The sequence below is a fragment of the Barbus barbus genome (genome assembly GCF_936440315.1).
Source record: "Barbus barbus genome assembly, chromosome: 4".
NCBI lineage: Eukaryota > Metazoa > Chordata > Actinopteri > Cypriniformes > Cyprinidae > Barbus > Barbus barbus.
The window spans coordinates 17,033,411-17,056,712 of NC_136732.1; the positions used below are offsets into that span (position 1 = coordinate 17,033,411).

Consider the following 23,302-nt stretch of genomic DNA (forward strand, 5'->3'; position numbering starts at 1 on the left):
GTACATCTTTTATAGTAATATAATACAATATAGTAATAGGCTTTTTATATTTTCAGTTCATTCTAATTTATAGTAATCTTATGTCACTTTAAAAATATTTCTAATAGGATTTTTTTTTTAGCTGAGTAATTTTAGCACTGGCAAAGTTGTTAACCTTTCAATGTTCATAAACTTTTCAACTAAGCGTTTTTCGCCTTTTATCTAAAAGCTATAGTAGTCAACATTAACTTGGTATGTGTGACTGCTAAATTTATGTAGGTTATAAGCCCAGCTTTGTCGTTTCTTTAGTTTTGTAGACTTGTTTAATTCACTGTTCATTAATAATTTAACTTCGCTAGCCACATTATTTATAGTTTTTATTTTATACTTGTCGCTACCGAGAGACTCGCTTACACATTTATAAATATCTATGCATATCCTCGCATTTTATGCGTGCTCTACATCTGAACGTGGTAAAATCCATTAGGTTTTAGCGGCAGCAGTTTCTGTAATAAAAGGCAGATGCACTTTGAACTCAGTGAAGTAGAAAATAGATGCCATTTGCTTAGTATTAGGTGCTATAAGCAAAACGTGTAAATTAAAGTAATATCTCCACCTTTGCCAATTATCTCGGCTAAATTGAGGCATTTTTTCCCCTCATTCAGCATACTACTATTTACCCAAAGTGGACAGCAGGTGGCGCTGCGCCGCTAGTACTGAGCGCGGCAACAGAACACGTGACCTGTGCGTGTTTGAACGTGGCGGCGCGAAGCTGTAAAAATCGGAGATTATGCGTTTTCAATGTCTGCATATCAAATTAGAACATAACTTCCAACGGATATTTGCTTGCATTAACAGTCGATGCTTGTCGTGTTATATATCTGCTCTTATTAACTGAACAGACATGACAGCGACGGTAAGCTATACAAACAGCTAGCTAATTTGTTAACCAAGACCTATGTAAACTGATGATTAATGGTGCTATTTATTGTTTGTTGATACAGGCTTGTAATAAATGGAAGGGCTTGTTCACCGTTGGAGAGGAGTTTGACGATGAGGTTTGGAATGTAATTTACTTTGTTTTAAAATGCATTTAAAGCGTGAGAGTATAGTTGAGTAATGCCATTTGCACATTACTAAACTGTAACGTTACACTTTATAATGTGCTTAGAAATAATATGACAGACTATAACTTACATCTCGGTATGTTCCGCCTTTTAGAAGTTTTATTTACAAATGACAACACACACACATCTTTGCTTGGTTATCTGGTCATTCATAATTTCTCGTCTATAGGATTTGCTGGAAGCTGATTGGACGTGTCCATCAGAGCACACATCCTCTACAGCTCCTTCTGTAGCACCATCATCTGAATCCATGCATGTACAGCAGAGCTCTGTTAGCTTGTCATCAGGCCCTGGGGAAAATGCGTCTGAATCTGGTTCTGTTCTGACTCTTCGTACCCCAGCATGTGGCACTATCACTGCCCTACCAGATCGCACCATGCCCTGCCATCAGTCAATCTCTGCCTCCGTTTCTCTCCGAGCGCCCGTGTCATCCCTGCAACCCTCCTCTAACCCAATAAACCCTTCACCCCCAGCATCCTTTAGAGTCCCGCAGAGAGACCTCCCTCCTCAGGATGACTTTGACGACTGGGATGTGGATCTGGAGGAACTGGATAGCATTCCTCAGTTGGTTTCTGTGCCACAAAATAATCCAGCTGCACCCCTGGACAATATTTCACCTGCTAAACGCATGAGGCTGTCGGTACCAGAAGTGTCCTCTCATGGGAGGTTCGGCGCTACCTCCTCAGTGTCAATTACACAGCCCTTCGTCAATACCTCATTTGTGTCCACCAGCCAAGGCCACATGTATCCATCTACCCCTTTGCGGAATGCAAATCACATGCATGGTCCTACTACACCAGCCTCGCGATTGCCCAGACCTGTGACTCCCAGGCATCCAGTTGTGTCACCTCAGTGCCAGAGGGGCGCTTCGACACCAAGGACCCCGCTGCAGCCCCGAGGGTCTCTTTTCCACTCTGTGTCTTCTAATATGGAGTCCTCTTCCACATTTACATCTCGTGCTCTCAACACGCCTGTCCTGACCAATCACCTGGTCCAGCTGGTGTCTGCAGCCAATAAGACACCTCAGAGACCACAGAGCCGCATGATGCCAGCCAAAGCACGTCGTTTTCCTGGCCCGGCAGGAGCACTACCACTGCAGGTGAGCCAAGCACTTTTTAGCTTGTTATTATGGTTAATATCACACAATATATACTGCTCAGAACTGCTATTTAGTGTACTGCAAGGCTGGTTCTCTTTAAAACATGTTGTTGATGTTTATTATTGTTCTGTACCCTGCAATCTGGAAATTTCCACTGCTCTCTAATGAATGACTACTTGTATTTTTTATTTTCATTTGCATGGTTTAATTTCAGTTTGTTGTCTTGTAGGCCAGTGAACAGAGTCTTGATGACATTGTTGTGGCAGTTCCTCAGACGCCTGCACATGGAGCTGTTGCTCGGTTAAGAAGTGATGTATGTAAATTGTGCTAAACTAAATCATTTTTTTGTAAAAAGCTAAAATAATATATAAATATTATATTAAAAAAGGCTTAATGTAAACAACAATTAGAAATGTTTTCTTTCCAACTAAATGAAATAACTTTGGAGCTCTCTGGAGTTTTGGGGTAGCAACAGAGTGATTTGAAGGGAGGGTGGGGATCAAAGTTAGCTTGCTATCACTAGCCTTTCTGAAATCGCCTACTATACCTTTAAATGACCATAACTACAAGTGAAATAAAAAATAAATTGAAGCTAAAAATGGCAAAAGCCTATAATCGAATTACTAAAACCTGAACTAAAATTAAAGGGTTAGTTCACCCAAAAATGAAAATTCTGTCATTAATTACTCACCCTCATGTCGTTCCAAACATGTAAGACCTTCATTCATCTTCTGAACACAAATTAAGATATTTTTGATGAAACGAAGGTCTTATGGGTTTGGAACGACATGAGGGTGAGCAATTAATGAACTATCCCTTTAAAGTGAAAGCGATGTATAAAAATCTAATATCTATTTCAAAATATAGAAAAATGTTGAATATAAATAGTACTGAAATAAAATACATTCTCAATGTAAGGAGACCCAAATTTATATAAACAAACATAACTTAAAAATAAAGTATTAATGTTTGCACCAATTCTGAATTAAAAAAATAAAATAAATAAAAACAGTATTTTTAAATGCTACATGTTACTTTTTATGCAACAACATTATAAAATAAATATTTATTTAAATATATTCTAAGTATTATATTTACTAGTGTTCTTAAAATGGTTAGTGTTAAATGATGGCATGCACATCTAAATGTAAAAATTGGACATCTGCATCAACAATTATTAAATATCCAATCTCAGCTGATGACAAAATATGAAAAATATCATATGGTACCAAAATATTGTGAATTCTTCTTCTTTTTTTTTTTTGCTCACGGGTCCGCTTTCTCACATATTCTCCCAAACTTGCACTCATCAGACAAGGTGTCCATTTTTCACAGCAGGTTTCCAGCTCTCAAGTGAGTGAGGAAGAGGAGTTCAGCAGGGGTCCGTGGGCAGTGATGAAGACTGAAATGGGATTGGATGAGAAGAACCCTTCTTGCTTTCTGCACTCTTACAGTGTTGTCATGGTACTCCGCAAGGTGAGCTATTCAGATACAGTGCCCTCCATAAGTATTGGAACAGTAAAGACAAAATTCCTCTGTTGGATGTGGAGTCAAGACATTTGCAAATATGATTAAAAGATGAATACGAGATAAAACTATAGAATGTCACATTTTATTATTAGCTGGTTCAACACATACATGTTTTACCAAATAAAAAGAACAGCACTTTTAGAGTTCATCCCACTCATTGATGTGAGCATAAGGGTAACACACACCCTGAGCAGTGGGCAGCCATTTTTGCTGCGGCGCCCGGGAGCAGTTGGGGGTTCGGTGCCTTGCTCAAGGGTCTTACCTCAGTCGTTGTATTGAGGGTGGAGAGAGCGCTGGACATTCACTCCCCCTCCCCCAAGATTAGAGTTTTTGCAACCTCTAATCTTGCCTTTCTATTTTTGTTGCTGGTCAGAGGTTTGCATCTTGCTGTGTAGCATCTGTAATTCTGTGTCAAAGTCTCCTGAGGACAGTAGATTGTCAGAGCATCACCCCAGCTTTCTGGAAGTTGTTGGTGATTTTACAGACACGTCTTTTAGGGTTCATTTCACAGCTTTTATGATTTGTCTGTCATCAACTACTGTTTCTTTCTCAGCTGATCATGTCTTTGTTGGTTGCTGGTGTCGCTGCTGGTTTCCAAACTCTTGATTTCTTCATGCCCTTTGTTTTTGCTATAGCTCTAATTGACTTCCTCTTTTCTTTTAGCATCCCAATTGCTTGCTTTTCTCTCAAAGTCAGCTCCCTCATCTTCATCCTGGTTTGTGTGTCATCATCGAATGCAAGATTCAGAATACAGAAGTAATGGATATAACTGATACGACACATTCCCTGCATTTAATATCTGAAGAATTAATGCAACAGGACACAGCTGATCACTTAGAAAGACCTGTGAGGCAACTGTTCCAATACTTATGCTCACATCAGATAGAGGGATGAAACTCTAAAAGTGCTTCTTAGCTGGTAAAACATCTGTGTTGAATCATTCAATAATAAAATGTGACATTCTGTAGTTTTGTCTCATATTCATCTTTTAATTATATTTGTAAATGTCTTGACTCCACAGCCAACAGAGCAATTTTGTCTTTTCTGTTCCAATACTTTTGGAGGGCACTGTATCTCAAATTAGCTTATTTGAGTGTTTGTGCTAAAAATATTGTTAAGGATAGATCTTTATTAGTCTGCAGATTTCTTAATTTCTATCCAGATTTGTACAATAAATATTTGTATTTCTTTTATTTATGCTTAAAGTCGAAGTCCATGGCTATAATCAGGACAAATAAGGAATCTCGGCTCCCCAAATGATTAACACAAACATAATCACTGTTGTCATCAGTCACCTTAAAGTGATTATTAATGTAATTTTAATGTGTTTTGCCCAGTGTGTCATAACGATCCTCTGCTAATGGTACACGTGTGTTAAATATTCATTAGGCTGACAAATGCTGATTAGCTTTTCACTTGATTTATTACCAATGGCCTTGAGGCTGTGCTGCAACTTATGCTTTTCTATTCTCTTATTCTCTTGGATTTCTTTGCTGCTTATTTGTAACTTATCACTTTCTCACTCCAGGCTGCTCTCAGGCAGCTAGCTAAGAATAAGGTCCCTAATATGGCTGTCGTCTTGAAGAGTATCACACACACACATGCAGATGCAAAGGCCGTCTTCAGAGATCCCACAGGTACTAATAATTAGGGTATATACACCACCAGGCAGTGACTAAACAAAATGAAAACTATATTTTAGCTGCTTCAGAGTCACCACCATTTTGCAGACTCTTTTTCTCATCCAACTTCATGAGGCTGGGGTGCATGTATTCTGTGTACTTGTGGCTTTTTATAATATTAACATTTATATATAAAATTCAAAGATGACGTTTTTGTTGCTTAAGTATTTAGAAAACATGTTACTCCATTGTGATATGGGTGACCATATCTATTCTCTCTCTCTCTCTCTCTCTCTCTCTCTCTCTCTCTCTCTCTCTCTCTCTCTCTCTCTCTCTCTCTCTCTCTCATACACACACACACACAATCACAGTGACTGTGAAATCAGGAGGTCACTGACTGAGCTGGTGTTCTTGGTCTGATTGCACTCTTGTTTTCAGAAGTCTTTTTTGACTTCTCTTTTTCTGTTTTTTTTCTTTTGCACTGTGAAGGTGAGATGCAGGGCACAGTTCATCGTCGCCTGGTAGAGGAAAGACTGGGAGAGCTCAAGACAGGAGCTGTGTTACTACTCAAACAAGTAACTATATTTCAGACCTCATTATAGACTATCACAGGAAATAATATACACTTTAGACTACTCCGAGCCATGGCTTAATAGAAAGCTCATGTAGTGCTGTCAAACGATTAATCGCATCCAAAAAAGTTTTTGTTTACATAATATATGCGTGTGTACTATGTATATGTATATGTAGATGCACTCACATACAGCATATATTTTGGAAATATTTACATGCATATATACATTTATATTATATATCTAATATAAAAACAACAACATTTTTCTGAAATATATATACATGCATGTCTTTGTGTCTATGTGTGTATATATATATATATATATATATATATATATATATATATATATATATATAATATACACGCGCACACACACATTATGTAAACAAACTTTTATTTTGGATGTGATTTAATCGTTTGACAGCACTAAGCTCATGCAGAGGTATGGTGCTTATGTGGGCATTACAAGATCGTCCTTATGATATTTGTAGATCCAGATCCTTCACTCTTCTCCATTTCCAGTCCTCGACTTTGTTTATATTGAATAATGAGGCAAGAAGCCAATTCTCATTATTTTTAAAGGTGGGTGTGTTTTCACCATCACACCGAAATCACTACCTGAATGTCACACCCAATAACCTTCTCAGGATATACCCACCTGATGGGGTCTTCCACAACTCCCAGCCATCCCACTCTCCACCGGTGAGTCACCTTTTATTCTCCAGTTTATTTTAACTTTTCTGTAGTTTTTATATTCTGAAGCCTTTCTCCAGGTGTTTAATGAGCCTGATATGGTCTTTAGCATTTTGCTTGTTTGTGAATTACCTGTCCTCAGGAGATGCTTCCTTTCCAAAATATTCCTTAGTTAAACAATTTGTGGTGGTGTCTGTGTTTGGTTTTGTGTTAATTTCACCCTGGTTGTTGCATGTACATGCAGGAGCTTACATTGCATAGTGAATCCACAAGGCCTGCAGGGAGCCCGGTCTCTCTGATGGAGCTCCACTTTGATGACGAAGACGACAGTGAAAACGTGTTTGAGGAAAATCGGGCTTCTGATGGTTTAGACGCTGCAGCTGTCTCTAATGAGCTCTGTCAAGCACCTACAGTGTCCAGACTAACAGGAGACACAGCATGGGACACAGGTGTGTATGTTGGAGTCATCAATTAAGCAATATCATACAAGCAAGTGTGCTGTTTTAGTCTCAAAGTGATGTACTGGCTGAAAGCTGGTGTGGAACAGAGTATGTGAGCGGAGTGACAGATTTCTTTTTCTTGCTCTAAGGGTGTACGTTTGGTTCTTTTGGTCCAGTCCAAAAAGAAAATGTTACAGCTAGACCTTGGTGTTCTCACTGTAATGTTTAACAACAAGCTTAAAGATACGATACAAAAAAGCCAAATAGATATTCTCACAAACTGATTGGACAGTGTGTGACATATTTTGCAAACTTACCTAACATCTAAAACTGCTTTGTGCTGGGCTAAATGCACTCATTGTATTTTTAACTGATTGGTATTTTTACTGACAGCAGGAACTCCCTAACATCACATTATTATTTTGGTTCATTTAGATATCTTCAGTCCTTTTTCTGTTCATAGACTATATATCATTCAGTCTGCACCAGTGTTAATTTGGAAGTGGACTGAGACCCCCTGAAAATATTGGTTTCTGTCCAATTGTTTAGTGCGCACCAAAATTTGAATGGCAGCATTTACACTTAATTAAACTAACCACACCAGAGTTAGTTTTAATAGAACCAAACCTGCCATGTGTAAACACCCTAAGTCAGGGGTCTCCAACCTTTTTTACACCAAGTACCGTTTGCGTATAGAAAATATTCTCACGGATCGGCTGGAAGGGGGTGAGGTGGGGAGGTGGGGACTGGGGGGGCGGAGATGTATGTATGTATGTATATATGTGTGTGTATGTGTTTTTATTTATATATATATATATATATATATATATATATATATATATATATATATATATATATATATATATATATATATATATATATATATATATATATATTAGTTCAGATGCAAAAGGCTCGAAGTGCCATCTGAATTTTTCTTCTAAAATAAGCATTTATGTCATGCTCCTATATTTGTTATTTCACTTTAATTGCATAACAAATGACTTCTACATTGCCATTAGAGTAAATTTACTGAACCCAAACATAGGATTCTGATTAAAAATGCTCATTTTAGATGAAAATTTCAAATGGCACTTCGAGGCTTTTGCATCTGAACACTCTATATATACTAGGGCTGCCACTAACGACTATTTTTATTTCGATTAATCTAAACGATTAATTTCCCGCAAATAATCTGCAATTTTACATAAGAATATTTTATTAAACCAAATGAAATCCAAATTTCTATTAAATCCTTTTTTAAAGCAAAAGTAAAGTGCAACAGAGTGCAAGAAGCAAGTGTCCGTTCTAGTCTAATAATAAAATTATAATCAAAAAACACTTTTTAAAGGAGTATTTACCATAAATATTATTGAGGGTCGAAACGTTGCTGTTAATAAATTAATTTGGAGCAGCTATTTTCAGTGTGCGGACTTCTCTCCTTTTTCTTTGTTCAAGTTCCTCAGTTGTCCTGCACCTGAGCCCGGTCTGGGTGGTTGGGATGTGCACGCCTGTTTGACTTTTTTGATTCTCCAGAAATATTATTTACCAGAATTTATTTAGGTGAAAAATGTAAATGTGCAGTATTTCTGAAAAAAAGAAATACTTTTTTTAATGTAAAATCAATTAATTGGAGATGCTTTTTATTACTGCAATTTAATGCAACCATTAAAATGGAATCCAGAAAATAATGGAAAACAGAATTTGGTACAGATAAAACTGTAAAACTCAATTAATTAGACAGGCTTTTTGATTAATAAAATTGTATAACAGCGTTAAAACAGAGTATAGAAAAATGTAAATGGAGAAAACTGAAATTGAAAATATAACGGATTTCATAGGGCCCTATAATTATAATAAATCATTTTTTGGTAATAAACGGATGTAAGTGAACTATAGCTTTTAAAATGACTTAAAATACATATATAATAGCAATGATGCAATAATAATTAGTTCAAATAAAGTATCAAAAGCAAGAAATACATAATGTATTCTAAACAATAGAGCTAATGTAGATTACGCATTACAGCAAAGCCCTGCAGGAGGCGCCGACGGCCTGATGATTATTTTTACACATTACTGTTTAATATTGAACAAGCACCATTTAATTCAAATGTACACTTAATCTTTATTAATTAAGCCGCTGTAATTACATGAATATGTGGACATCAAACCGTGTAAACTCAGAGTGAGGGTTTGAGCTTTTATTTTGAAATCTCGATGTATTCTCCTGTGTTTGTGTAGATTTATAAATGATTTACTTTACAAATCTGATGAAATGGTGCACGTTGCGTTCCCAGATGAACGCTATAATAAACCAAACTCACAATAACATGCAGAGATGAGTATGAGTCGCTCCACATGTAAATGATAACAGTTTCTGAGGAACTACTGTGGACGGAGCCGCTGTGAGACACGTGGGCTACTTAACCTGCACGCATGGAAATAATTAAAGCGCATATACTGTGTTAGAACTGTATCGCAATTAAATCATAGCGTTTGTGAATTCACAATTATGCTTAATTATGATTTTTAAATGTTTAATATATCATGCAGCCTTAGAAAATAGTCTAATAATGTGTTTTATGGATTCTCGCCCGTGAAATGCACCACTTCCGGTATTTTGCTGGTTAGTCGAATCGAGCAAAATGAAGTCGACGATTTTTAATAATCGACGAATCGCGACAGCCCTAATATATACCATTATATAATGCTCTATAATATACTAATTATGTGTGTATATATGCGTGTACGTGTGTGTGTGTGTATATATATATATATACATGCATACATACATACATACATACACCTAAAGGATTATTAGGAACACCTGTTAAATTTCTCATTAATGCAATTATCTAGTCAGCCAATCACATGGCAGTTGCTTCAATGCATTTAGGGGTGTGGTCCTGGTCAAGACAATCTCCTGAACTCCAAACTGAATGTCAGAATGGGAAAGAAAGGTGATTTAAGCAATTTTGAGCGTGGCATGGTTGTTGGTGCCAGATGGGCCGGTCTGAGTATTTCACAATCTGCTCAGTTACTGGGATTTTCACGCACAACCATTTCTAGGGTTTACAAAGAATGGTGTGAAAAGGGAAAAACATCCAGTATGCGGCAGTCCTGTGGGCGAAAATGCCTTGTTGATGCTAGAGGTCAGAGGAGAATGGGCCGACTGATTCAAGCTGATAGAAGAGCAACTTTGACTGAAATAACCACTCGATACAACCGAGGTATGCAGCAAAGCATTTGTGAAGCCACAACACGCACAACCTTGAGGCGGATGGGCTACAACAGCAGAAGACCCCACCGGGTACCACTCATCTCCACTACAAATAGGAAAAAGAGTCTACAATTTGCACGAGCTCACCAAAATTGGACGGTTGAAGACTGGAAAAATGTTGCCTGGTCTGATGAGTCTCGATTTCTGTTGAGACATTCAGATGGTAGAGTCAGAATTTGGCGTAAACAGAATGAGAACATGGATCCATCATGCCTTGTTACCACTGTGCAGGCTGGTGGTGGTGGTGTAATGGTGTGGGGGATGTTTTCTTGGCACACTTTAGGCCCCTTAGTGCCAATTGGGCATCGTTTAAATGCCACGGCCTACCTGAGCATTGTTTTTGACCATGTCCATCCCTTTATGACCACCATGTACCCATCCTCTGATGGCTACTTCCAGCAGGATAATGCACCATGTCACAAAGCTCGAATCATTTCAAATTGGTTTCTTGAACATGACAATGAGTTCACTGTACTAAAATGGCCCCCACAGTCACCAGATCTCAACCCAATAGAGCATCTTTGGGATGTGGTGGAACGGGAGCTTCGTGCCCTGGATGTGCATCCCACAAATCTCCATCAACTGCAAGATGCTATCCTATCAATATGGGCCAACATTTCTAAAGAATGCTTTCAGCACCTTGTTGAATCAATGCCACGTAGAATTAAGGCAGTTCTGAAGGCGAAAGGGGGTCAAACACAGTATTAGTATGGTGTTCCTAATAATCCTTTAGGTGAGTGTGTGTATGTGTGTGTATATATATATATATATATATATATATATATATGTATGTATATATGCGCATTGATTGTGTGCGAGAACAGTGCGTGAGTAACGAATTGAGCTCTCTTGTGTTTCTTCTTGTTGTTTAAAATTACTTGAACGCGTAAATTGGCAAATTAATCTGAATCGCGAAATTAATCTGAATGTCAAACAGTGGGGTCTCGTCTGTACGTTTCACGGATAAACTGCGATCCGTTTAACCCCAAATATGTGACAGAGCAGAGCAATCTTTCATTTACTTATTTAACATGAAATCATCAAATTGCTACTCTATACCAATCGCATACAACGAAAATACAGAATAATTATAACAATCATTAACACACAATAAATAAGTGTCATATCTATACACATTTTTCCCAGAACGTTCTTGCGACCAGGTAGCAACTCTTCCACGGCCCAGTAGTGGGTCGCAACCCGGTGGTTGGGGACCTCGGCTTTAAGTGTTCTGTGAATACTCGTTGCTTCATGTATTCCATTTCCACTGCCAAGCAAAACCTGCTCTGGGGTTTGTTTCCCATAATGTGACTTAATTTGCTACCCAACCATCATAGTATGATGCAAAATTGCACAAAATAACTAGCTAGTCACATGGATATCCTACATCATTTGAACCATGTTGGTTTAACAATATTGGACATCACTTACTGGTGGTAGAGTAACCTACTAATTTATCAATTTGAGAATGTCCAATTATTATAGTTTGTTTGCTATGCTTATATTTGACCACAGGTGAGAGAGAGAGAGTTTCAAACACAAATTTGCAATGCTGTTTACAAATGTTCATTGGAACTATGATTTCGATAGAACTTGATGGAACTTGAGACCATAGTTGGCCAGTCGTGTTTTTAGGACAACTTCCGCGCTCATATATTCTGGTCTGGAACAGTGCAAACAGACATAATGACAGTACTCCTGAAGTGCCACTTGACCATTTAAAGGACCAGAACTAACTGTTTTATAATTTCATGAACTGCATCATTTGCATGTTAAAAGCATCAGGTATGAAGTTAGAAAATCTTTTTTGTTGAACTAGATTTAGACAGGGCGCCAGGCTAAGTCTAAATGGATACTTTTGCCAGACCCGTTTGAATTCGGCACAATTTTGTTAACTTTTTTTTCGGACCCCTAAATGACTCAATACTTCAGCTAATTTGAACCATATTCACCTGCTTTGACATACTAAACAGCACAGAGGAAGAAGACGAGGGATCACACAAAGCGGTATAAGAAAGCTTTTGAATCTACGTCATTATCCTTACAAAACCTGACCATGGGTTTACTATAGTATCTATAGAACCTTAGGCTCTGTCAGGCCTAGAATGAGCTGATGTTACTTATAATTCAGCCAACATTTTGAGTGTATCATGATTTGTGATAAACGTTTGCTTATCACACACCCCTAAGCTGGATTCATTTTCATTCATGAATTTTTGACATCGTTTGCACTTTATTTGTACATACGATGTGAGATTTTCTGATAAGAATAATGCAATTATCCTAATGGCTTTTATCACACAATTCACTAGACTCTATTAAATTTCAGCAAATAATGATTTGTGTTCCAAACAGTGGGTGGTATACTGTGCTAAGTTGTAAAATCTGTTTGAATTTAGATGGGAAAGAAAATGTAGCTTTTTAATTTTCAGATGCTTTGGTGTTTTTTGAATTGTGAAGAGAGAGTGTGCATTTAAGTATTAATCTGTGTTTGTTTCTTTTTAAGATGACCTTGATGAGCTGCTCGGGGAGTTACCTGTGGATGCATATGACGGATTACATTAATCACAAGATCACTTTAAATACAAAGTATCGTTGTAGAGACATTTTATGATCATATACACTAATAAACAAGCAACTTCTGCTACCCAGACTGCTTTTGTTCAGTTTTTGTGTAAACTTTGTAAATATGTACATGAATCACTTGTCTCATGCATAAATTGAAAGAATAAATACCTGACGAGACCCATAAATTGCGTGTTCACTTTGAGTCTTAATGACAAATGCCACATGCTTTTATAGCTACTATTAGATGGGCTGAAGGAACATGTCAGTACAGATCAATGTTAATTTCATGCTGAAGTTAACCAGTAATCTGATGGGTTTTTTTTTGTGCCAAGCTTTCCTTGTGAATTTAAATCAGCCATTAAGGCTACAGTTTGCCAGCTGGATTCCCCCTTAAAGGACTCAAATGGCGTAATTAGTCACTTTTGATGCACTAGCAGAGTGGCTGGCATAATGGTGTTTGTTCACGCTGTTTAAAAGCTTTTCCATGTCTTTCCGCAAGACGTCTTGAGTGGTTTACATTATTTGATAGTTTCATTGATTATAATTGGAAGTCCCTGCCAGTTTCTTTGTCTTTCACCGCTATCTTTTAATTCACATTTTTACCTGTCTTGATTAATTTTCATATTTTATAAATTGCTCTGTACTGTCTTGGTCTCACAGTCTCAACAGCATGTCGCTCTGTGTATTATTGATTTCTAGATTAGGTTTATTCACTGTGAGTGATTTATAAAGTAATGAAGGTGCAATTACTTATTCAGTCTTCCCTGGTGGACCTTGTGTAGAATAATTAATTGATTAAATATTAATCCTCCTGTCCTCTAGGCATAACGTATTATTTGAGGTAGAGGAGAGTAAAATTCATTAGCTGGGGATTTTTATAGCCGTACGACGTGTACATGTCTGTGTGTGTGTGCGTGTATATGTATATCTATATATATATATATATATATATATATATATATATATATATATATATATATAATGTAGAACCCGAATTCTTAAAATTTTGGGACGTTTTTTAAATTTGAATGAAATGAAAACTAAAAGACTTTCAAATCACATGAACCAATATTTTATTCACATTAGAACATCAAATTTTAAACTGACTAATTTTACACTTTTATCCACTAAATGAGCTCATTTCAAATTTGATGCTACAGGTCTCTTTAGTGTGCGGCGTATGGTCTAAGCACTGACAGGCTGACCCCCCACCTCTTCAACCTTTGCAGCAATGCTGGCAGCACTCATACTTATATTTCCCAAACACAACCTCTGGATATGACGCTGAGCATGTGCACTCAACTTCTTTGGTCGACCATGGCGAGGCCTGTTCTGAGTGGAACCTATCCTGTTAAACCGCTGTATGGTCTTGGTCACCGTGCTGCTGCTCAGTTTCAGGGTCTTGGCAATCTTATAGCCTACGCCATCTTTATGTAGAGCAACAATTCTTTTTTTCAGATCCTCAGAGAGTTCTTTGCCATGAGGTGCCATGTTGAACTTCCAGTGACCAGTATGAGAGAGTGGCTGTGTCCAAATTCAGGGTCTGCATCCTCCTTAGGATCCTTCCTACCTGGTTGAAGGAGGAGGGATCCTCCGAGGTCCGCAAAACCCGGAAGTCGGTGTTTGTGAATTTGGACAGCCTACCCTTCTTTCAGTTCCCTCCCTTACCCGTTGCTCATATCCTGTCGCCTAGCAACCGTGACAGCGCCAAGCAAGAAGCGGGAAAATGGACAAACAGAGTTATTCTCCTCATTTTAATTATTTTGGAAGAAATAAAGCAATTAAATAAATTAAATACTTTCTTTGCTCGTTGTCGGAGAGTTTTTTATATCAGACTACAAGACAGTCACATCCAGGTAAGCCATTATAGCCTATTTTTATTTGTTTTTAAGTATTCTACTAATTTCTCCTACAAATTCATTGAGCCGAAGCATAAACTTTAGCTTGTTTTGTCAGAGAAACTCCTCTCCCAGTCCGCTACCGCTCGCTTCGTCCGCCATTACGCTCTGCCGAAAAGAATTATGGGATAGGTAGGACGGGAAAGGATCCACCACACCCATCCTTCCAATTCGGGGAAAAGGAGGACGTATTTGTGGGCCGCATTTGAAGGATCCTACGAATTTGGACAGCCTTCGTCGCGGCGCTGTGACGTAACATCCTTCAAATGAGTACTCCGAAGGATGCAGACCCTGAATTTGGACACAGCCAGTGAGAGTGATAACACCAAATTTAACACACCTGTTCCCCATTCACACCTGAGACCTTGTAACACTAACGAGTCACATGACACCGGGGAGAGAAAATGGCCAATTGGGCCTAATTTGGACATTTTCACTTAGGAGTGTACTCAATTTTGTGGCCAGCGGTTTAGACATTAATGGCTGTGTTGGGTTATTTTGAGGGGACAGCAAATTTACACTGTTATACAAGCTGTACACTCACTACTTTACATTGTAGCAAAGAGCCATTTCTTCAGTGTTGTCACATGAAAAGATATAATAAAATATTTACAAAAATGTGAGGGATGTACTCACTTCTGTGAGATACTGTATATAGGTCATTAATAAATTTACCTTTTCAATGAATCTCTTTTACTAGGATTATTCAAACAAACTGTCAAAATGCAATTACCAAATGAGTGAGTGATTCTATATAACATTGGTTGCTGTATCACCAGATACATTTCTGAATATCTTACAACTTTAAAATAAATGCACATTGTTCTTAAAGGGGGCAACTTCCCCTATTTTACCATATTTATTTTTTCTTATTAATCAAACTTTGTACAGTTGCAATGGATCAATATCTCACCATCTTCAGTAATATGTGATTTAGCAGGTGCAGATTTACTTTACCTGACTATTATTTACTAGTATTTAATTAATCTGCCTCCAGAAGCTTTGCACGTTTCATCAAGAGCAATGTCATCTTTAAATAGCTAAAGGCAACTTTAACCGCTTTTGATTTGAACTTTGAAATTCTCACAGGCATTTTCATCCATTAATAAACCTGTTCTTGAGTTTGACACTGCTTTCGTATTGAGCTCAGAACAAAGACTGGATTTGATCTAATCTGTCAGCATGTCACAGATCAGTCTCTTGTTACTTGGAGAATGAATGTGAGTTTTATCCAGGGCCCAGAGGAGGAGTAATCCATGTTTAAACTTTGCTCATTACTGCAGCTCGAGGGGGCACAGGGACCTTGCCTTCTTCACTTCATTAAGTCATTAACTGTCTGGAAGCCCTGCGGCTGTCAGCAATATCGGTGCCTCCACAGAGATATTGTTGCGAGACGAGCTGTGAATGGCATATGTGAGTGATGGAGGATAGGGATTATCAGCAGATGTAAAATTACAGCCATCGTTTCTAATATGTCCTCTTTCATTTGGACTCTTTCCCCGTGTTAATTTCTATACTAAAGGGATAAATAGGCATATTACTTCGACTTATTTCATTTCTTTGATAAAATTAGAGATTTGTTCGCTTATCCTCAGCGCTCTTGGCTTGTCTATCTTCTGTCAGATGAATCACCCCAATAATCTCTTCTAGAGAGAAATTTGAAGTATGAATGTGTGCTGTAGGATGTGTATCAGTCACTAGGGGGCGACATGCGCACTAATGATTAGACTTGGATTGAAGTGTGTTTCTGAGTCATTGCTGAGGCTAATGTGCCTCCACAAGGTCTTTAGCTCCAGTCCATAAAGACGTTACTACTGTTCCATCCCTTTTCTTTAGTTCTTAGTAATTTGCCACGAGTAATTAACTGACAATTGAACGGAAGCCAGATTTAATCAGTATCGGGTCTTCTGTCAGTTTGAAAAGCCGTTGATTGTTGGAGACACTTGAAGGATCAATCACCCAACTCTTCGGAATTGATTAGAATACCTTACTCCCATCTTGCCTGTTTGAAAGTGCCAAGTTTATAAATAAATCCTGTATTTATTTATTTCCCCCTGCTGAACTGTGAATTTATGTCTTTCTGTTAGATGAAGTACTTGGTTAATCTGCTAATCTAAATCATTCAAAGACAGGTCAGTTCTTACTTAAGGTCTTGTGATGTAGCCTACAGTCCACTGGTTAAGAGTTATGTGAGTGATGCTGCCTGCTGTCAACTTGCTGTTATTTTGTACTTCTTGAAAATAACAGGTATCTGTGAAGAAAACAGCTTCTGTCTTCAAACTCAGAGAAACTGTTACAATTATCATCCACTAGAGCAGTGGTTTTCAAACCTGTCCTGGAGTACCCCCAGCCCTGCACGTTTTGTATTTCTTTCTATGTTTACCCTAAATGGGATGGTGCGAGCTGTATGGAGCGCTAAACTCATATATATATAATTTGTTTCATTCATACTCGACGCCGGAGGGCACCTTTGTGAAGAAAGTCCACAGATGAGACTCACATGAGTAATAACTTATGATGCTCCAGGAAATCCCTTATATGGACAAACACATCATCGGCTATCTGTAGCTAAATAAAATGCAGTTAGAGACGGTTTGATTATATATGAGGAGAATTAGCACACGATTGCGACAGTGTAAGGTTTATCTGTGTTCAAGCCATCTCGGGTATTGATTAGGATATTTATAATGCAATGCTAATTGACATTGATTTATCATGGTATAGAATACTATTAAAATAATAAAATCTCTCATTCTGTAATAAGAAGTCACATCCGTTCACAGACAGAAGTTATTTCAAATTTGAAAGTGTAATTGTTCCTTTTGTATGCAATGGTGTGATTCATTGGCCCAAAAAATTAAATGAAATAAAATAAATAAAACACAAAATTTAAGTATGGATGTATTTGATTTATAGCATTTTTTAAAGATTTCTATAGATATTGCAATAAATAATTATCGTGAATTCTTTTAGACAAGTAGTGAAAAATCTGATGTTGTGACATTTAACTAGTTGAAAACAAATATTCATTTTTGTGGCGCAAGATAATGAAAAAAATCAGTGAGATACAGCAGAATAGCCAAAGATCTTTTTTATTAGAATTTTAACATGCGCCAGAATCAGTACATGAGTGTCATCTCAATATCTTAAAAAAGTAAAATAAAATAAAATAAAAAAAGGATCAAAGTTACAATGTGAAGTGTAGTGTCAATGTGCTGTCATTCTTTGTGGACCATATGGCAATGGGTATGGGTGTCATTGCTTTTTTTTTTTTTTTTTTTGAAGGGGCACCAGTGCTAGTTCAGGGTCACTTGGTGAGCAAATACAAATGGGGGAATAAAAAAATAGATTTACCGGTGAATATGAGATGAGAAAGCTACTGATACATTTTTATTTAGTATAAAAAAGGAATCTGATCTAATCATTTTTAAATAATCCAACCAAAATTGCAGTTGAACTTGACAGCCATTAATTACCATTCATTATTGTTGAATGGAAAATGCTGCTTTAATGTCATACAGGAAAAAAGTCATACAAGTTTTGAGAGATGTGAGGGTGAACATGATTTATGGAAGGTGCAAATTGATTGAACTGACATTTGTGATTGAGTGATGTTTGCCATAGAATGTTAGACAGGTCAAAGTTTGGGGTTAGCTTTTTTTACTCGGCAGAGACATTAAATTGAACAAAAGTGACAGTAAATACATTTATTTGTTACAAAACATCTGTTTGAACTTTTGATTCATCTAAGGATCTTGAAAATAAAAATGTATCATGTTTCCACATAAATATTTGGCAGCACAGAATGATTTCTGAAGGATCATGTGACACTGAAGACTGGAGTAATGCCTGTTAGAAAATTAAGCTTTGCCATCACAGGTTTGTATTGCATTTAATTTACATTAAAATAGAAGAGATGTAATTTATGTATATTATGTACAAATGTATTTTACGTTCACAATATTACTATTTTACCCCCCTAAAAATTCAAAAACATAAATTAACATGCACAATTATTTAAAATTTTTAATAATTATTATTTATTTTTTTTAATTAAGTGAAAAAAGTTGGGTTGGTAGGAGTTTTTTTTGGAAGATACCGTAATTTGGTTTTGAAAGTTACATTTAATATCCATTCGGGTGAATGGACATGATGCTTCAGGCAGTATGAATTTTTCTGTCAGGTCATGACTGTCTCCTTTATCCCCTTTACTCTTCCAAACAGCTTTAGCTGAGCTCGTGTCATTACAGGCTGTCAGAGTTCCAGTATGAAGTTCCAGCCTTGCATATTGATCTGTGTGCCAAACGCTCTCCTCTCCTAGAATCAGAGCTGTGTGTGTTTGTGTGTGTGTGTGTGTCCTGTACACCCATTTTGCGTAAATGTATTTGCAGAGGTTCATAAATTACCTCTTTGCTCGTTCCCCTTCTCTGTTCCTCACATCTGCGTACCCAGGGCCGAAACGGATGAGAAAATCAGGGAACTGGAATGAGGGAATGAAAGTGTGCGAGAGAGAGAGACTGATGAGGGAGAGGGAGAATGAAATGGGTGTCAAGGGCAATGAAATAGAGAGGAACATTTTCTCCACCTCACCTAACCAAGAAAAAAAAACAACAACAACAATGAAACAGAGAAAGACATTTACGGTCTGTTGTGAAAGATAAAACAAGCTTCTTTCTGTCTCGTCTGCTTGATGTGGGAAGGTTTATGAGAGGTGACGAGAGCTCAAGTAGCCGTCCAGTTCCTCAGGCTCTGCTGTCTTAATGCAGTCTGGCGTTTGCAGCCAGATGAGCCATGAAAAACATGGCGTAGACGATGTCATTTCCGAAAAGTCACACTACATGACTGTCAGGAGGAGAGATGGAAGGAGAAATAAATGCAAAAAACATTGTAGAATTATCTTCTACAGTGGAGCTCGGAGACGGAGGAATGACATATACATTTTTGTATATGTCAAATTTTTCACCAGCTGCTCTCATCCATTTAAATTTTATTTTTATCCCCTTCTGGCAAATCCTTACTTTCCTCCAAATTCAGCTCTTGCTGTCATCTTATTTTTCATCTCACAGTCTCTGTGCTTTCTCTCTCTCTCTCTCTCTCTCTCTCTCTCGTCCTGTCTGCTTGCATTACAACACACACTTGTAGCATCTCACTCTCTTCTACATCCCTGTTTTTATATCTCTCTTTTTTCTTGTCTATCTCTTTCAGTTATATTGCTTTTCTCAGTCCCCCTCCCTCAAGTGTTTGTGTCTTGAATGTTGTGCACACGCAAGCATTAAACTTAAAGATGCCCCACAGTTTTCATTACACATTTTCAGTGTGATGTCAGTGCAGTCGCCCGCCGGGCACCAAATACAGTATCTGTCATCTCCCCCCCTTTTCTCAATCTCTGTTCCCTTCCTCTCCCCTTTCTCGTATTTGATTCTTTCCAGTCTCCCCGTTCCTCCTTTTAACCACAATCTGCTTCTTGTATCCATCCATCACGCTCTAAGCGGAGAGGAGTGGAGTATGAACGCACGCGGGAGGAGAGGAGAGAAAAGCGAGCGCGAGAGAGGAAAGACGGCACAGCGTTTCGTGAAGAGCAAGAGCGAACGAGCCACTCTCTCTCTCTCTTTACCTCAGTTTGTGTTTTTTACATGTGAAAGTGTGCGGGTATCTCACATCTTTACCGGCTGACTTGTCGCTCGCGTGGATACGGCGAGGAGCGTGAAGCACCGGACGCGTGATGGTTTGGTTGGACTAGCGCGGGAAGCACGATAGGAAAAGCTCGCGTTTACGACTCAGGATCAACGACAACATCTTCTCCAGCCCTCTCTGACCCGCCTCCCTCTGCCTCTCTCTCTCTCTCTCTCTCTCTCTCACACACACACACACACACACACACACACACACTCATGTACGGCTGGATGTTGTGTCGTTTGGCTACGTGAGGTGCTAAGAATCGCCTTTGGATGTCCAGTGACCGTGTGTGTATGTGTTTATGGGGGATGGGATAGTTTTTAAGCTTTGTACTATTTGCTTTTCATTTTTCATCTTAGTTTAAATTGCTTTATTGGCATGGCTCTTAAGTAGTAATACTATATTGCCAAACTTGTTTCAGAAATGTACACTGTTTTTGCTTATTGTCTTAACATCTTTTAAACAAGTGAGAGAAAGTTAGTGAGATTTCTAGATGTAAAAAGAGGAAATGGTATAGAGAACGAGGATCCTGGCATTTGGAGGGGCTGAAATGATGGAGTGGGTGGAGAGACAGACGGAGGGAAACCCTTGGGCAGCATCTTCCACTCCATTGCCACCCTCTCACACTGCTTAACTGGAGCAAGATCTGTTCTTCCTTCACTCAGTGATGTGTGTGTGTGTGTGTGTGTGTGTGATGTGTGGTCCAACCTGATATTTATTTATAGGAGCAGCTCTGACTACTAGTGTTCAATGGACCCTGTCTTTCTCTCTGTATGTGTGTCGTTCTCTCTGATTGGACAGGAGACAGTTTGGCTATGATGTCAGGGGGTCTGTGTACCTTGATGTGTTTCTGTCTGAGCATGTGTTAGTGTATATCTGCTGAAATTATTTTTTCTTTTCTCATGTATTTTCATCATTTCTTCATACCTTCTTCATTTGCGTCCTTTCTGCTTTCTTCCAATCTTTCTTTCTCTTTCCTTGCTTCCTTCCTTCCATGCCATCATTTTCACCTTCCTCTCTTCTCTCTCGTTTTCCTTTCTTTTTGCTTCATCTTTATTTTCATTTCATTGTCATTTTCCTTCCTTCCTATCCTTCTTATTCTTCCTCTCATTGCTTCCTTCCTTCCACTTTATTTATTTAATCCCATCTTTCTCCCCATCTTTCCTCTTTTCTTCCTCTCTGCCTTCATTTCTTCCCTCCCATATGTCTCCTTCCTTCCTTCTATCCCGTCTTTCTCCTTCCTTGCTATCTTCCTTTCTTGTTTGCTTGCCTTCTTCCTTCCACCCAATCTTTTTCACCTTTGTCCCATCCTTCCTTCCTTCTCTCCTTACTTCCTGCCCGCCTTCCTTCTTACCTTCTTATTCTTCATTTTCTCTAATTTTCCTTCCTTCTTCTTTCTTACATCCCATCTTCCTTCCTTCCCTCCCGCCTTTCTCCTTCCTTCTCTTTCCTTTTTATATCCCATCTTTCTCCTTCCTTCCTTCCTTCCTTCCTTCCTTCCTTCCTTCCTTCCTTCCTTCCTTCCTTCCCTCCCATCTTTCTCTTTCCTTCCTTCTCTCCTTACTTCCTGCCTGCCTTCCTTCTTGCCTTTTTCCTTCTCTCTCATTTTCTTTCCTTCTTCTCTTTCATCCATCATATCTTTCTGTCCTGTCTTTCTCTCTTTCCTTCCATCTTTCCTCTTTCTTTCTTCTTTCTGTGTCTAAAATTGTTTCAGCTTCTCTGGTCAGTAGAGTTCATGTTATATAAATCCTCTCTCTCACTGGTGTCTACATTCAGTTTTATGTTTTTTCATAAAGCCTTGCAGTGTCACTGTGTCCCTTCATGTTTGTGTCAAACCCGCCGCTTCAAGAAAGACTCTGTATTCCTTGATATATTATTGATGTGTCTGTGAAACTCTAATGAAGTGAAATATAGCCATAATCAGATGCCAGAAGGTGCCTGGGCTTAAGCTGACAATCACTGTGTGTCTGCCTGCAGGTGTGTGCATGTCAGTGATGGACCTGAAGGAGGGCTGTGGAAGCGAGGCCAGCCGCGAGACTGAAAGCGGAGGCATGGGGAGCCTGGGAGACCCCACGTCTTGGCAGTCCTTCGCCCATCGAAGCAGCCTGCATGGTTTACGCTTCATCTTCCCCTACTCCTCCTCCTCCTCTCACCGCTCCACTTCACGCCGTCTGCTCTGGAGCGTGGCCTTGCTGGCCAGCCTGGTCCTACTGGTCCTGGAGAGCACCGAACGGCTGGCTTACTTCCTCTCCTACCCCCACGTCACAAGTGTGGATGCTATGGTTTCTGGCAGCCTGGTGTTTCCCGCAGTCACCGTCTGTAATCTGAACTCCTACCGTTTCACGCGTATCACGCAGAATGACCTCTACCACGCCGGGGAACTGTTGGCCCTGCTGGATGTGCATCTGCAGATCCCTGAGCCGCACCTGGCCGAGCCCCACGTGCTGGCCTTTCTCACAGAGAAATCCAACTTCACTAACTACCGGCCCAAGCCCTTCAGCATGCGGGAGTTCACTGAACGAGTGGGCCACGACCTGAAGGAGATGATGCTCTACTGCCGGTTCCAGGGCCAGGAGTGCAGCCACCAGGACTTCAAAACGGTGAGTTTCTGCAAGGTGTTTCTTTCATAAGGTATTTTTTGAGGCTCGCTAGACCTGGAAAAAATGTGTTCTGCTGTTGTGGACTAAAGCATTATGGGCTCAGTGTTGTTAGCTTTAAAGATTATCCTTGTCGTTCAGCTGTTTCAAAGGTTTGTAAAGAAATGATGATATTGATTCTTGCTGATGGTGAAGTTCTGTATGCTAAGCTGTGGA

At 38.8% G+C, this 23,302-nt stretch overlaps 2 protein-coding genes across 5 annotated transcripts in view; both read left to right on the plus strand.

Annotated features, from left to right (window-relative positions):
• The first annotated feature begins 691 nt into the window (after window positions 1-691).
• LOC306869142 (homologous recombination OB-fold protein-like) lies at window positions 692-13,097 on the plus strand. 4 transcript variants are annotated; one of them, XM_079415767.1, is made up of 10 exons: window positions 692-895; window positions 984-1,037; window positions 1,276-2,205; window positions 2,435-2,518; window positions 3,541-3,681; window positions 5,264-5,372; window positions 5,847-5,932; window positions 6,514-6,633; window positions 6,869-7,073; window positions 12,854-13,097. In XM_079415767.1, the coding sequence occupies exons 1-10, from the start codon at window positions 884-886 to the stop codon at window positions 12,910-12,912; spliced, it is 1,800 nt and encodes a 599-aa protein (XP_079271893.1). In that variant the 5' UTR covers window positions 692-883; the 3' UTR covers window positions 12,913-13,097. The 4 variants fall into 4 exon arrangements, with proteins under 4 accessions (XP_079271893.1, XP_079271894.1, XP_079271891.1 ...); XM_079415768.1 differs by having other exon boundaries at window positions 3,544-3,681; XM_079415765.1 differs by lacking the exon at window positions 692-895 and having other exon boundaries at window positions 910-1,037.
• A 9,386-nt stretch (window positions 13,098-22,483) lies between these two features.
• Window positions 22,484-23,302, plus strand: part of LOC306869165 (acid-sensing ion channel 2) — a gene marked incomplete at its 5' end in the record, with an annotated part of 448,337 nt that continues 447,518 nt past the window's right edge. The window contains one exon of the mRNA XM_079415799.1: window positions 22,484-23,089. Within this exon, the coding sequence (XP_079271925.1) occupies window positions 22,484-23,089 (606 nt within the window). The remainder of the gene's footprint in view (window positions 23,090-23,302) is intronic.

Bases quoted from the DNA above. Each gene is read 5' to 3' on its own strand.
- LOC306869142 (XM_079415765.1), top strand. From the start codon at position 948: ATGATTAATGGTGCTATTTATTGTTTGTTGATACAGGCTTGTAATAAA. The intron at 2,206-2,434 runs GTGAGCCAAGCA...GTTGTCTTGTAG, and splicing joins CAGGAGCACTACCACTGCAG to GCCAGTGAACAGAGTCTTGA. The intron at 5,933-6,513 runs GTAACTATATTT...TTATTTTTAAAG, and splicing joins CTGTGTTACTACTCAAACAA to GTGGGTGTGTTTTCACCATC.